Genomic DNA, 13732 nt, shown 5'->3' with positions numbered 1-13732 from the left:
CAGCTTAGACTGCAGTCAGAGCCCCTCATTTATTTGGGATCCAAGGCCCCAACCCCCAGTGCTGTCCCCAATAAACTGCAGCCGAGCTCCCACACTCTGGATGATCACCCCAGATAAGGGTTGGAGTCAGGTGGGCAGGGGTCTAGTTCAAGGCCACAGCAGGAGGAACTAGACAGCTAACAGAGAATGGCTGGGGCAAGTGCTTGGCCATCGCCCCCAACACCCCAAATCCCTGTCTAAGCCGGGGGGAGAGCCCTGCTGGGCGCTCCTCAGGCCTCACGGACCCGCCCCAGGAGGCCAGCGTTCTCCTGGCGAAGGGCTCGGTAGTCCTCGCGGATCTTCTCCAGGTTGCTGAGGGTCTTCTTGCCCATCTCCGTCTCAATCTAAGGCAATGAAATCACATCCCTTCAGCATGCAGGGCCCTTTCCCAGCTCCTGCTCACCACCTCCCTCCATTACGGCCACTCGGGGCCCCTCCCGCGCTCCTCCCACCCCCTCCAACAACAGCCTGCTCTGTCCCACTGCCAGGCCTTTGCATGTGTCGTCCATCCACCTAAAGTGTCCTTTGCTGCGTGGCAGGGTTACCCACTACATACTCAAGCTGAAGCCTCTGCCAATGGCCCTAGGAGGCAGAGGGCCCTGTGAAGACCCTCAGGAAGAAGCTGGGGCTCAGAGTAGGATACTGGCATGTCCTAGGTCACCCAGCTACTAAGGGGCAAGGCTGGTTCCACAGCCTCTCTCGGCATAAACCGAGGAGCTGTCCCCTGGCCTGCCTTGGTTTCCTCTCCTACCCCCAGGCCTCACCTGCTCCTCAAGGTCTCGAACCTCCCGCATGATAGTGCCTGTGTCCTCGATGGTCTGGATGAGCTGGCTGCAGTTCTGGGGACAACAGGAGCAGAAGGCTTGTACCCTAACCCCGCCCCTCCCCAGCCAGCCCCCCAGCACGCTTCTCCCCTCACCTCATGCAAGGCAGCTAGATACTTGTAGGCCTTCCGAACAGCATCATCCTTCTTGGCATCCTGACCAGACAGAAGGGACCTCAAAGGTATCAGTGGGCTGTCCCCCCGCCCCCTCACACACACCACCCCCAGGTTCCCACATGGCCACCCTCTCCCACTCCCCTGACTTCATCCTCCAGGGTGCAAAGCCAGGCCTGAGCATTAGTGTACCTACAAGACTTATGCAGGGCCCAGGCCCAAGCCGGCCAATGAGCAGATGGGCAGGCAGCAGCCCAGCCCCACCCCACCTCCCACCCGGCCCGGCCTGCCCCACACCTTGAACACAAGCTCATCAGTCACTGCAAACGTCCGGTCCAGCTTCCCAGACAAGGAGTTGATTTCCTTCTGAAGCTCCTTCGTGTCAGACAAGATCTGGCAGAGACCAGGGTAGCCATGAGCCCACGTCTGGGGCGGGCAGCCAGCTGAGGGTTTTCATACATCCAGACAGGGCCTGTGTATCACTGTGTCTGGGGTGGCTGGAGTGGACCGTGTGGGACTGTTCTGTGTCAGGGTGTGGCCAGGTAGCTCTGCCTCAGAGGGTGTGAGGTCCCTGTGTGGCCACACTACACACATCTGCCCCTTGGGCATGTCTGGCTGTGTGACCCACTCTGCACAGCCACAATGGTGTACCTTAGTGATCTCTTCCTTCTGCTTCCGGATATTACCCACAATCTCCAGGATGCGCTGGGTGTAGGCCAGCCGGGACACATCTCTGGGCAGGGTCTCCAGCTCTGACACCTAGGCAGGGATACAGCAGGCACTCCCCTAGGACCCACACCCCACCTGCTCCAAGCCACCCAGGGCCCCTGCACGGGCCTTACCAGTTGCTTATAGATCTCCTCCTTCCTTCGGGCTTCTTCGGCAGCTGCCCGAACACTCTGGTGCAGCTCCTGGATCTCTGCCAGCCTTCGAGAAGATTCCAGCTGCCAGGACCCCATGGGTAGAGGGCAGTGAGCAGAGCACAGGGATGGCCACCTAGGGAGGGAGAAACCTGCCCCATCCACAGCCCAGGACCCCACAACCTACCTCTCTGCAATCCTGGAGCTTTCGGAGGTGGCGATACTCAGCAAGGAGCGGGACTCGGTGTTTTTCCCACTGACCTGCCAAGTGGACGACCCGCTGGGCACTACTCTCCACCACGAGCTGGAGGTGGTGGTAGGGAGATAACACGTCACACAGGCTGGGCCCTTCCAACTCTGACCCTCCCCACCCAGCCCCAGCACCAGCCCCACCTGCAGCTTGGCGAGGTTGGCAGCCCCATCGGGCAGCAGCTCCACTGCCCGGCTCTTCAGGCGCAGGGCCTGCTCACGCTCCGCCATGCTGAGCTTGCTCTGCCGACACTCAGTCTCCACCTGGCACCCCGTGACCCCCCACTCCCAGTCAGTGGAGGAGCCTGGCCACATACCACAGGCTCCCAGCCCCCACCGAGCCTGGAAAGCCCTGGCCTAGCCCGAGCCCCCACAGATGACAACACACCCCTCTAGCTCCTATAGGCCCCTCGTCCCCCTCCTGATAGCAACAGAGACCTATAAGCAGTGCTGGGCACCCACAGGCCCGAGCCCTCCACCTCCACACTGACCCCCAGGAGCCCTGACGAGCTCCACAAGGTCCTGCCCATACAGTCTGAGGGCGAGACTCACAGACACCCACAAGGCCCCACTGACGTCCACCGGTGCCTCTAACCCCTACAGTTCCCATCCCCACACCCTACATCCCCGTCTTATCCTCACCCATTCCCCTGAACCCTTAAGAGCCCCACATGTCCCCAGCGGCCCCCACAAACCTTTCCGACATCTGCAGACCTCTACAGAGTACCTCTCGGCCCCCTCTAGTCCCTCTAAGTCCTCTAGGCCCGAATTGTGACCCAACCCCAGGCGGGCAGCCCTTCCCCGACTCCCGCCCTCACCTGCACGAGGCTGATTCCCAGAGTCTTCATGTTGGCTTCAACCTCCTCAATGTTGCGGTTCACTCCCTCCAGCTGCTCACGAAGGGACTCCAGCTCCTGCTCTTGAGCTGCCCACGTGTCCTGGGAGGCACAGGCCAGGTGGGGTTGGGGTGTCAGGTTCACTAGACAGGCAAGGGCCCAGGGCACCCCCCCACTGCCCTGCTCACCTGTTCAGGCCGCCGGGAGGTGGCTGGCACATCTGACACCTGGGCTGCCTGGGCCTCCGGCTCCTGGGGAAGTGAGAAGGGAGCATCCTGGCTGTCAGGGAAGGCCCCGCCCCTGACAGCCCAGCCCTCCTAGCACCGTCCCCATGCCCACTCCATCGCTGATGGCTGTCAGACTGTAAATGTACGAGGATTAAGGTACTCTCTGTGACCTCAGACTAGAGTGTTTACTCGTAAATAAACTTCCCTGACCCTGACACAGCTCCTGCCCACCTGCCCCATCTATGAAGCCCCAGCTGCCCGTGAGAAGGATGAGGGCCCCTCTGGGTGACCATCCAAGGAGAGAAGATATGTCCAGAGGAAAATGCCCAGGAAGGCTGAGGTTTTGCGCAAACAGCACCCCTTCACCCTTTCTCCAGTGAAATCCCTGAGAAGCCAGGGGACCCCTCTGGGTACTCGCCCCGAGTGGGGAGAGGGCACACCCACTGGTAACACAGGAACCTGTGTGGATAAAGTGTGGTGTCTGTCCATAAAGCACCCCTCCAAGCTGGCCTCGGCCCCATCAGCATGCCTCCTGTGCACTCAGGCCCACCCACCAGGTGGAAGGTGAACTTCTCTGAATGCGTGAAGCGGGAGCCCTTGGGAGCGCCAGTCCTGGCCCCAGCACCCCAGGCCTGCAGCAGCTCTCCCAGGTCTCCGGCTTGTGGGGGGGCCCCCGGCCGGCCCCAGGTCTGGCGCAGATGCTCAGCCAGGTGCTTCTGCAGCCGCTGCCGATGAGCCCGTGTATCCTCCTGGAAACAGAGGGTGAGGCAAATGGGAGGGTGGAGAGGCCTGCTGGGCAGCCAAGGCCCTGCCTCCTCCAGGGAGCCGCCTGACAAGGTGCTACCAACAAGCCACACCCGCCCTCCAGCCTCTCCCACCACGGGGGCCCGGAACCCACGCTCCTGGCCCACCGGTCTGGGAGCTCCCCAAGAACGGGGCCCCCTCTTCCTCACAGCCATGCTTCTCTCCACATACTCACTCCCCGCACTGGAGAAGACTGTGGGAAGGGAGCAAAGTAAGCCTGCATCCCCCAAATCCGAGAGCAACACTGAAAGGACATGCGGGGACGGAGACAGACAGAGTGCTGAGCAAAGAAGGTGCTGGAAGAGAGTGGAACAGAGAGGGAGAGAGACAAGAACGGGGCAGTGTGGGGACGACTGGGGAATCTGGTCATGGACTCAGCGTGAGACGGTACGAAGAGCTCACTGCTAACTGCTAGGGGCGAAAGTGGCCCTGGGGCTACGTTACAAAGTGAAGGCCCTTATGAGTTAATAGATGTGTGCTGAAGTATTTAGAGTGGGAATGACATGATGTCTGGAATGTGTTTTAAAATAATACAGGAAGGGGCTGGCCCCGTGGCCGAGTGGTTAAGTTTGTGCGCTCCGCCGCAGGCGGCCCAGTGTTTCGTTAGTTCGAATCCTGGGCGCGGACATGGCACTGCTCATCAGACCACGCTGAGGCAGCGTCCCACATGCCACAACTAGAAGAACCCACAACGAAGAATACACAACTATGTACCGGGGGGCTTTGGGGAGAAAAAGGAAAAAATAAAATCTTTAAAAAAAACAAAAACAAAAACAAAATAATAATAAAATAAAATAATACAGGAAAAAAAGGTGGGGGAGAATAGATGAAGAAAGACTGGCAAAATACTTATAGTTGAAGGTGGGTGACAGGCATATAGGATTCATTAGAATGTTCTCTCTACCTCTGTGTTTGAAAATTCCTGTAAGTTTAAAAAAGAGAGACAAAGATGGACAAGAAGGCAGGGGTTGGGGCAAGGGCAGACAGAAAGAGACGGTTACAGAGGTGGACAGAGGGGAGAGGGGACACACACGAGGTGGACAGAGAGGGGAAAGACACAGCACAGAAATGAGGAGACAGAGAGACAGGCAAGAAAGAGGGGCCACAAAACCACAGAACGAGAAAGACGGTGACCTCTAGAAGAGAAGAGACAGCACAGAGCTCTAGAGACACAAGAGATGAGTATCGGTGACAAAGGCAGAGACAGAGAGACTCAGGGGCCGAAAGAAGGTAGTAGAAACAAGGAGGAAGGGAGCAAATCCTGACTGCTTGGGTTGCTAGGAACCTCATGCACATTATTCGGTTGAATGCTACCCTGAGAGGAAAGCACTGCCCCACCCACGTCTCCAAACAGGAAACGGAGGCTCGGAGGGGAGAGACTGACTTGTCCAAGGCCCACAGTCTTTCTGACTCCAGTGTTCTTTCAAGGGGGGAGCAGGGGAGGTGCGTGCAGAGGGGAGATGACAAAGAGAGGGACAAAGTGGGGAAAGTAGAAGGAGAGAGAAGCAATGGGAGACGAAATGGGAGCAGCAGTGAGCAGGGGCCTTGGAAGCAGGGAGCTAAGCATTGGGCGGTACCTGGGTGGGGAGGCGGGGTGCCCGGTGGACCCAGTCCTCGTCCCCAGGGTGGTCCCGGCCCGTGTGCTGGCAGAGCTGGATGGCATGGCGTTCGAGGAGCGAGGCCGCCCTCCCAGCAGGCTGGGGCACCTGGGTGGGAGTTGGTAGCAGCAGGGGACTTGCCTGGAACTCTCGGGGCTCTGGAGGCAGAAACACAGTCAGTCAGCCCTCCTGCCTCACCACAGTCAGGCCCACCTCTACCCTTCTCGCCAGCCCCTCCCCACAGCCTCACCTCCTCTGGAACTCAACTCAGGCATGACCAGCCTGCTGGTGTGGAAAGGCCTCTGGAGGGCTGAGCCCTGGTAGGAAAGCAGAATCAGAGCTTCCAGGATGAACTGTGATGGGGGGCATCAGTGGGAGGGGGCCAAAAACCTGAGCACCCAGATGGGGAGAAGGAAGGCAAACCATGGACAAGCAACATCGACATGAGTTGGAGGGTCCCACCTGGAGGTGCTGCAGCTTAGGAGTGCGGAGGAGGGGTGGGACCCAGGGCACGGCCAGCTGGTCACGGATTTGGCTCCCGATGGCCCGGAGAAGGATAGCTGAGTCACCTATTTGGGGGTGGGGAGGGAATGTCAATCAGCTCACAATGCCACAAGTCCAAAAATGCATCCATCGCTCCCTGACCCCCTCCCCCGAGATGCATATCTATCTAGCTATCGTTCTCAACTCGGTTACTCAGTGAACACTTATTGAGGACCTGCTATGTACCAGTCACTGTTAGACTCTCAAGATACCTCAGTGAACAAACGGATGAGTGGCCCTGCCCTGCCGTGCTGGCATTCCGGTAAAGCAGATCATGACCAAGGGCATAAGGACACACAGAAAACTGTCAGGTGGTGATCAGGAAAGGAGGACTGTTGAGAAGAAGATGGGATTTTAAACACGGCAGCCCAAGGAAGGCCTCCCTGAGGAGAAATGTGAACAGGAACCTCCAAGAGGTAAAGGAGTGAGGATATCTGGGGGAAAAATAATCCAGCAAATATGAAGCCCTGGAAGCTAGAGTGACCCAGCGCGTCAGAGGAGCATCAAGGAGGCCAGTGTGGTTGGAGCAGAGTGGGCAATGGGGAGCAGGCAGGAGGTGAGGCAGAGCAGCCCCTCCCAGCACCAATTTACCACCTGGGTGGGCTCCAGCCATGGCCCCTTCCCCCTGCCCTGCACCCCCTCTCCCAGCCCCCATCCTCTCACCTAGCTCTCCCAAAGACACCCCTCCTACCCCTATCCATCAACATTTTCACCACCTCCACCTCTCTCAGCCACTATAACATCCAGGAAGGCCAACCTCTCCCCCCACTCTCAGTACGCCCCAGGCACCCCATACCTGCAGGCTGGTCTGCATCCTCAGAGGCATCGGTGGGCAGACGCTCGGCCAAGAAGAGAAGCAAGTCCCGGAGATCAGGCTCACTGGGGTAGAGGAAGTTCTGATAGCCAAGCTCCAAGGGATAGCCCAGGTCCTGGGAGTTGAGGAGGGGGCCCCTATCAGGCAGGCAGGCAGGCAGGACCCTAGACCACAGATGCTCCCACTCTCACCAACCACCACCTTCCGAACCTCCCCTGGGCTCCCCAAGGCCTCCAGGCCTCTGCGGGGAGCCACAGAGGGATTACAGTCAGTGCCACAGAGAGCAAGAGAGAAGAGCAAAGCTCTGGCCTTTCTAACCATGACTCAAAATCCAGAGGCCATCCAAGAGAAGATAGGTATTTCTAAATACAAGAAATGAAATAAAGATTTTAAAGAAAAAATATAATGAGCAAAGTCAAAAGAGTCATGACAAGCTGAGAAAAAATATCTGGAGCTCATATCACAGGCAAAGAGTGAATCTACTTGGTACATAAAGAGTGCTTAGAATTAAACCAGCAAAAAAGGCCAGCAGTGCGACAGAAAAGCAGGTGAAAGACAGGAACAGACAGTTCACAGAAAAAGAAATGAAAATGGCCCTGAAACATGTGCAAATATGTCCAGTCTTGCCTGTAAGAAAGACATGAATTAGGGGCTGGCCCCATTGCCTAGTGGTTAAGTTTGGTGCACTCCACTTCTGCAGGCCAGATTAGGTTCCTGGGTGTGAGTCTACACCACTTGTTGGTGGCCACGCTGTGGCGGCAACCCATATACAAAATAGAGGAAGACTGGCACAGATGTTAGCTCAGGGACAATCTTCCTCAAGCAAAAAGAGGAAGATGGCAATGGATGTTAGCTCAGGGTCAATCTTCCTCAGCTTTAAAAAAAAAAAGGACACAAATTGAAAGCACACTGAGAGATCGCACACAAGCATCACTGCCCTGGGACCACCTGACGGTATGTTCTCCCGAGGTGCACGCTGGGAGGGAGATGCTATCATCCGTGCGGTGTTCCCGCCCCAAACCTGAATCTAATCAGGAGAAAACAATCAGACCAATTCAAATTGTGGGGCATTCCATGAAACAGCCAGCCTGGACTCTTCAAAAACATTTATCATGAAAGAAACAAAGAAACGAAAACAAAGGAGGACTGTTTGACATGTAAGATTAGAGTCGTAACAGTGAAATAAAACGTGAGATCCTGGAGCGGACTCTGTGGTTCAAAAAACAGCTAAAAAGGGTATTTTTGTGACAACTGGGGAAATCTGACCGTGTACTAGATATTAGGTACTATTATTCTATCAATATTCAATTTCATGGGTGTGATCATGGTACTGTGGCTATGCTGGCCAATGGCCTTTTACTGAGGAGGGGAACCCTGAAGGTTTTAGGTGTGAAGTGGCATGATGTCTGCCACTTTCAAATGGTTCAGCAAAAAAATGTGTGTGTCTGTGTATCTATAGAGAGAGAAAAGAATGGAGCAGAATGTTAACAACACAGGACACTAGGAGAAGGGTATACAGGTGTTCATTGTTCTACTTTCATTTTTCTTTAAATCTGAAAGTTTTTCAAAGTACAAAGCTGGCGGGGGAGAAACTATACTGAAATACCACTCCTCACCTATTGAACAGGTAAAAGTCTGACAGTACCCTGAGTGAGCGAGGCTGTAGAGAAACAGGCACTCTCTCATACACTATCGCCGGAGAGGCAAAAATTAAACAACCCCAATGAGGGCAATTGGGCAAAATCTAACAAAACTACAGATGTGTTTACCCTTCCACCTAGCAACCCTACTTCCAGGAGTTACCACGGAGATATCCCTCCAACAATTCAAGAATATATACACACCAGATTATTCATTACAGCACTCTTTGCAAAATATTGGAAACTTCCTAAATGTGCAAGCACAGGAGAGTGGTTGAATAAACTATGGTACCTGCATACAGTGGGCTAAGATGCAGCTGTAAAAAGGAAAAAATGATTTAAGATCTCTATTGTCTGATATGAAATGATTTCCAGGAGATATTGTTAGGAAAAAAAAAAGACAAGAAACTAGGTATATGCTTTCTTTTGTGTAAGAAAGGGGGGAAATAAGAATATATATTCATGTTTGCTTATATCTGCATTTTTTAAAAAAACTGGAAAGATACACAAGAGGGCCAGCCCCAGGGCTGAGTGGTTAAGTTCACGCACTCCGCTTCAGCAGCCCAGGGTTTCGCCAGTTCAGACCCTGGGCGTGGACCTAGCACCGCTCATCAAGCCAAGCTGAGGTGGTGTCCCACATAGAAGAACTAGAAGGACCTACAACTAGAATATACAACTATGTACTGCGGGGCTTTGGGGAGAAGAAGAAGAAAAAAAAGAAAAAGATTGGCAACAGACGCTAGCTCAGGGCCAATCTTTAAAAAAGAAAGATACACAAGAAACTCACCAAAGTGATTCCCTTACAGCAGACAGCTAAGAGCACAGTGAATGGTGTGGAGTGAGTGCCGGGAAGACTTCTCAAGCCATCGTGCTACTTCTGTCACACCTTGGAGATCTCTTTTACCCTTTCGGTAGTTAACCATCTTTTACCTAGTTAAAATTCTTTATATTAAAATTTCCCTATTCAAATTACTGCTGGGGTTTCTGTCTCAAGACTGGACCCTGACTGACAAAATAACCTACTCAAAACAATAATTTTTTTTTAAAGAGACTACAGGCTTTGGAGTGAAAAAACCTGGGGTTGAAATCCAGCCTGTGCCACTTACTGGCTCAAAGGCCTTGGACCGGTTATTTAACCACCAGGAAGCTCAGTTTCCTAGCTGGAAAATGGGGCTGACAGTACTTTCCCTATGTGGCTGCTTTAGGGATAAAAGAGACAATCAGGGTTCTGGGTCGGGACTGAGACACAGGCCTAGAGAGAAAGCAAGCCTTTTTCTGCCAGAGTTGCTGTTGGTCTAGAGCTGCACGGTCTCTGAAAGCAGTCTTTCTTGATTGAAATCCAAGCTTTTTCTCTAACCAACTGTGTGACCTCAGGCAAATCACTTAACCTCTCTGTGCTTCACTTTCCTCATCTGAAAAAAGGGATAGCAAGAGTACCTACTCAGAAAGTTGCCATGAGGATTGACTGAGTTAACACCACGTTACCACAGTGCCCGGGCGCAGAGTCCACACTCAGAAAACATCATTATTATATGCATATGTGTGTACTACGTCACAACATAAGATACATCTATTTTGGAAGGTCACAGTCAAAAAAGTGTGAAAACCACTGGCTTTTAAGCTACTTTACTTTGAGTTTTTTCCGAGACCTGCAATCAAAGAGTTGTGACTGATACAGAAACTCATTCCAGGAGTTGGGTGTGTGAAGTGACAGACATCAAAATATGGAGGTGGCTGAGTTGCAGAAAGTGGTGTCAGGAGCAGGGAACATGAAGAGGCAGACGCCAGAAGGCGGTGCTGCTGAGCAGAGGTGGCTACAGGGGCAGCACACAACTGGGCTGAGAGACACCCCTTCTGCCTGCTGCAGGCAAACTGAGGCTCTGGGGCCAGACAATCACATGAACCTCTTGATTACCCAAAACTCCGTACTCTCTGCCCCACGCTAAAGTCAGTGTGAGCAAAAGTGGGTCAACACCAAATCCAGTGGGAGACGGCACTGAGAGAAGAGAGCAACAGAGAATGGGGCGAGGCCTGGGCCCCAGCCCCTCCTCCACATCCCCCACTGTGCACTCGCTTTGCCAAACAGCGGACATAACCTCCACCTCATACAGTGCCATCCTTGACAATACAGCCCCAGGCCAGGGGACAGCCCCAGCCAGAAGGACCTGAGAACTCCTGAGAGGTAGGTGAACCTGAGAGCTAAGGGATGGGCAGAGCTCAGAGGCCTAGGGCTAAGAGACAGAAACTGCACCAGCCATGGACTAACGCAAGAAACTTGACCACCCCGTCCCCTGGGGCTAAACGGCAGTTTTCACCGTAGTTACTCTATCGTCCCTCCACCACCACAGACCACAGACGGGGTATGTCGGCCGTGTTTACATTCATTATGTAGCCGCAGGTTGCTGGAATGCAAGCAGCCAGATCAGGCCTATCTAATAATAGTAATACCACTTACACATAGCTTATTATATCCAGCTTTTCATATAACAACTCATTTTTAATCCTCACAGCAACCCTACGTGATAGGTACAATCTTACACCCATTTTACACAGGAGGGAACTTAGGCGCAAAGAGCTGAAGAGACTGGCCCAAAGTCGCAGAGCTAGTGAGCCAGGAGAAATGACATTATTCTGAGCCCTTGGATCTAGTAACTGGACACAGCTCTGTTCTGGGGAGGTGGGAGGGCTTCATCAGAAGGCCCTTTATCTATGATAGAGACAGTTTGGGAATTATTCTCACGAGAGGCAGGATGGATGTGGCTGCCACAGGGGAATGCAGCAGACACTGTTGTAGTTAACAGGCCTATCTTCCCCTGGGTAACCCTCCCTCCTCAACTCCATGTGATCCTGAAGGAGCAGCCAATCACAGTGCCCTGCAGGGGTGACCATGTGGTCCAGGCTGGGCCAATCAGAGTACACAGTGGTTAATTTAGGAGTGAGCACGTGAACCAAGGAGGGCCTTTTCTGGAACTGGTAAATGGATACTATAGGGGAAAAAATTCTCAGTGCTAAGCTTAAAATGTGGGAGCCAGGGGCAGCCCAGGCACAAACTGGATTAACTCATTTAATGCTCATAACAACACAACCTTTATCACCTCGATTTCACAGATAAGGAAACTGAGGCCCAGAAAGGTTAGGGTCACACAGTTAGCATGTGGTGTAGCGAGGGTCTGAACTACTCAGGAAGTTTGACCGTAGAGCCAGCAGCCTTAACTAATGAACACTAAGCCACAAGGGGAGGTGGCAGAGAGGAAAGGCAAGAGTTTCAAAAGAGCATGGTGACTTTGTGAAGGAGGAAGGAAGAGGCTGTGTGTATTCGGGAGGAGGGCACTCACCATGCAGGCCTGAGCCAGGCTCATGGCCAGGCGGAACCGGGCGGACATGGCCAGAGGCAGCAGGGGGCTGAGGCCAGAGCCCACGGCAGGGTTGATCACACGCAGGCAGCGAACCACAGCTTCTACAACCAGCTCAGTGGTGAAGGCTCGCAGGGTCTGCACATCTGGTGGAACTGCCCTGAAGAAGAAAGGGGCAGGCTCGATGGGGGGGAGCATTCAGAAAACAGGGATCAAGCTGGGCCGTGCTGCCTTCTGGAAGCCCTGGTACTGGGGTGGGGATGGGGAGGATGGCCACAGTTCAGACAGGTCCTGGGTGTTGGTGACTGTGACTTCCATTTGGAAAACTAAGAACTGGGAAAGTCCTCAGGTCCTAAGACCTTGATGTAGAGGATTGGTGGATAGAAGGCATTTGAGTTCAAAACATCTCAAATTTCCCCATGTTTAAAAGCCCCAAATTTCTGGGGTCTGGGAAGGGCAAGGGGCCCAGGGGGCATGGTCTCTGGGTTTCTGGGTCCCCAGATATCATATTCCTTGCATGTCAGTGGTCCCTAGATATTGAGCTGCTAGGGTTTCGAGACTAGATGTTGGAAGGCTGGGGTCTTCGGAAGTTCCAAATGTCAGGGTCCCTGGATGTCAAGATCCCTGGATATCAAAACCTCCTAGTTTCAAGCAATCCAGATATCAGGCTCCCTAGATGTTGGCATCCTGGGGTTTTAGGGCCCTCGAATGCAGGAGTCCTTGTATGTCAGGGTCACCAAGCATTGAGATCGCCAGATTTTAGGGTCCTTGGGTTTTAAAAGCCCTAGGCGTTGGGAAACCGGGTTTGAAGGTTCCCAAGCATCCAGTGCCAGGGTTTCTGGAGTCCCTGAATGCCAGGGTCCTGGGGTTTTAAGTTCCCTGGTTCTCAGGATACAGGTGTCTTAGGATCTTCAGATATCAAGGTCCCAGGGTATTGATGTCAAGATCCACAGTTTTTAGGGTCCCGGGTCTTGAGGTTCCAAGGTTTTAAGGTTTCCAGGTGTCTGGGTCCTGGAGTTTGGGGTTTCTCAAGTGTCGGGGTCAAAGGGTTTGGAAGGCCCCTGATGTCAGAGTGTGAGAGAGCGCGCGTGTGCGTGTGTGTGTGTGTGTGTGTGTGTGTAAGGGGAACAGGGCGTCTTAGGGTCCTGGAAGTTGGAGCCCTGGATGTCAAGGTCCGGGGTTTTAAGGTTCCCGGGTGACTGGGTCCGGAGTTTTGGAGTCCCGGATGTGGGCATTCCGGGGTAGGCGGGGGCTGTGTCCTTACGTGCCGGCCTGGCGCAGGGAATGGATGAGGATTCGGTCCGCCTCCTCCATGGTGGAGCCGTGTTCGAGTCCGGGGCTGGGTCCAGGGCCGGGTCCGAGCAAGAAAGGCGCAGCTGTTGAAACCCCGCTCAATGCCCGCGGTCCAAGGAGTGTCACGGGCTGCGCTGGGAGAGACGGGAAGTGTAGTTCCGAGAGTGAGTGCAGCGCACGCCGGATGCCTGGTGTCCGGGTGCGAATGTGCACGCGCAAGCTTGAGCGCGCAATGGCTGCTGGGAGTTGTAGTTCTTCCGCCTGCAGTCCCGTGGGCTCTACCAAGTGGGCGAAGGAGTGTAATGCGTGCGCGCGTGCGCGCGTGTGTGTGTGTGTGTGTGTCTGTGTGTCTGTGTGTGTCTGTGTCTGTGTGTCTGTGTCTGTGTCTGTGTCTCTGTGTGTGTCTGTGCGTCGGTGTGTGCGTTAGGAGGGAAGGGGAGGGACGGAGACTGACTTCCTGACTCATTCATTTAAGGCGGCATTCATCTTCTAGATTGTGGAAGTGTACAAGTCAAGTACAAGTTAAGGGCAAGAGCTTT

The 13732-nt window shown here is 53.9% G+C and overlaps 1 protein-coding gene across 1 annotated transcript; it reads right to left on the bottom strand.

The window, feature by feature from the left end:
- Positions 1–15: 15 nt before the first annotated feature.
- CCDC22 (coiled-coil domain containing 22) lies at positions 16–13422 on the bottom strand. Its single transcript, XM_001917359.6, has 17 exons — positions 13165–13422; positions 11883–12060; positions 6890–7022; positions 6013–6119; positions 5801–5867; positions 5530–5708; positions 3703–3897; positions 3110–3172; positions 2904–3023; positions 2230–2349; positions 2024–2140; positions 1819–1920; positions 1628–1735; positions 1274–1369; positions 959–1018; positions 804–878; positions 16–383 (listed from the first exon to the last, which is right to left on the bottom strand). The coding sequence occupies exons 1-17, from the start codon at positions 13212–13214 to the stop codon at positions 270–272; spliced, it is 1884 nt and encodes a 627-aa protein (XP_001917394.2). The 5' UTR covers positions 13215–13422; the 3' UTR covers positions 16–269.
- Between the last annotated feature and the right edge of the window lie 310 nt (positions 13423–13732).

The sequence above is a fragment of the Equus caballus genome, chromosome X (assembly GCF_041296265.1).
Source record: "Equus caballus isolate H_3958 breed thoroughbred chromosome X, TB-T2T, whole genome shotgun sequence".
Taxonomy (NCBI): domain Eukaryota; kingdom Metazoa; phylum Chordata; class Mammalia; order Perissodactyla; family Equidae; genus Equus; species Equus caballus.
Note: the sequence above shows the minus strand (reverse complement) of the source record. Positions and strands in the feature narration are given on the sequence as shown.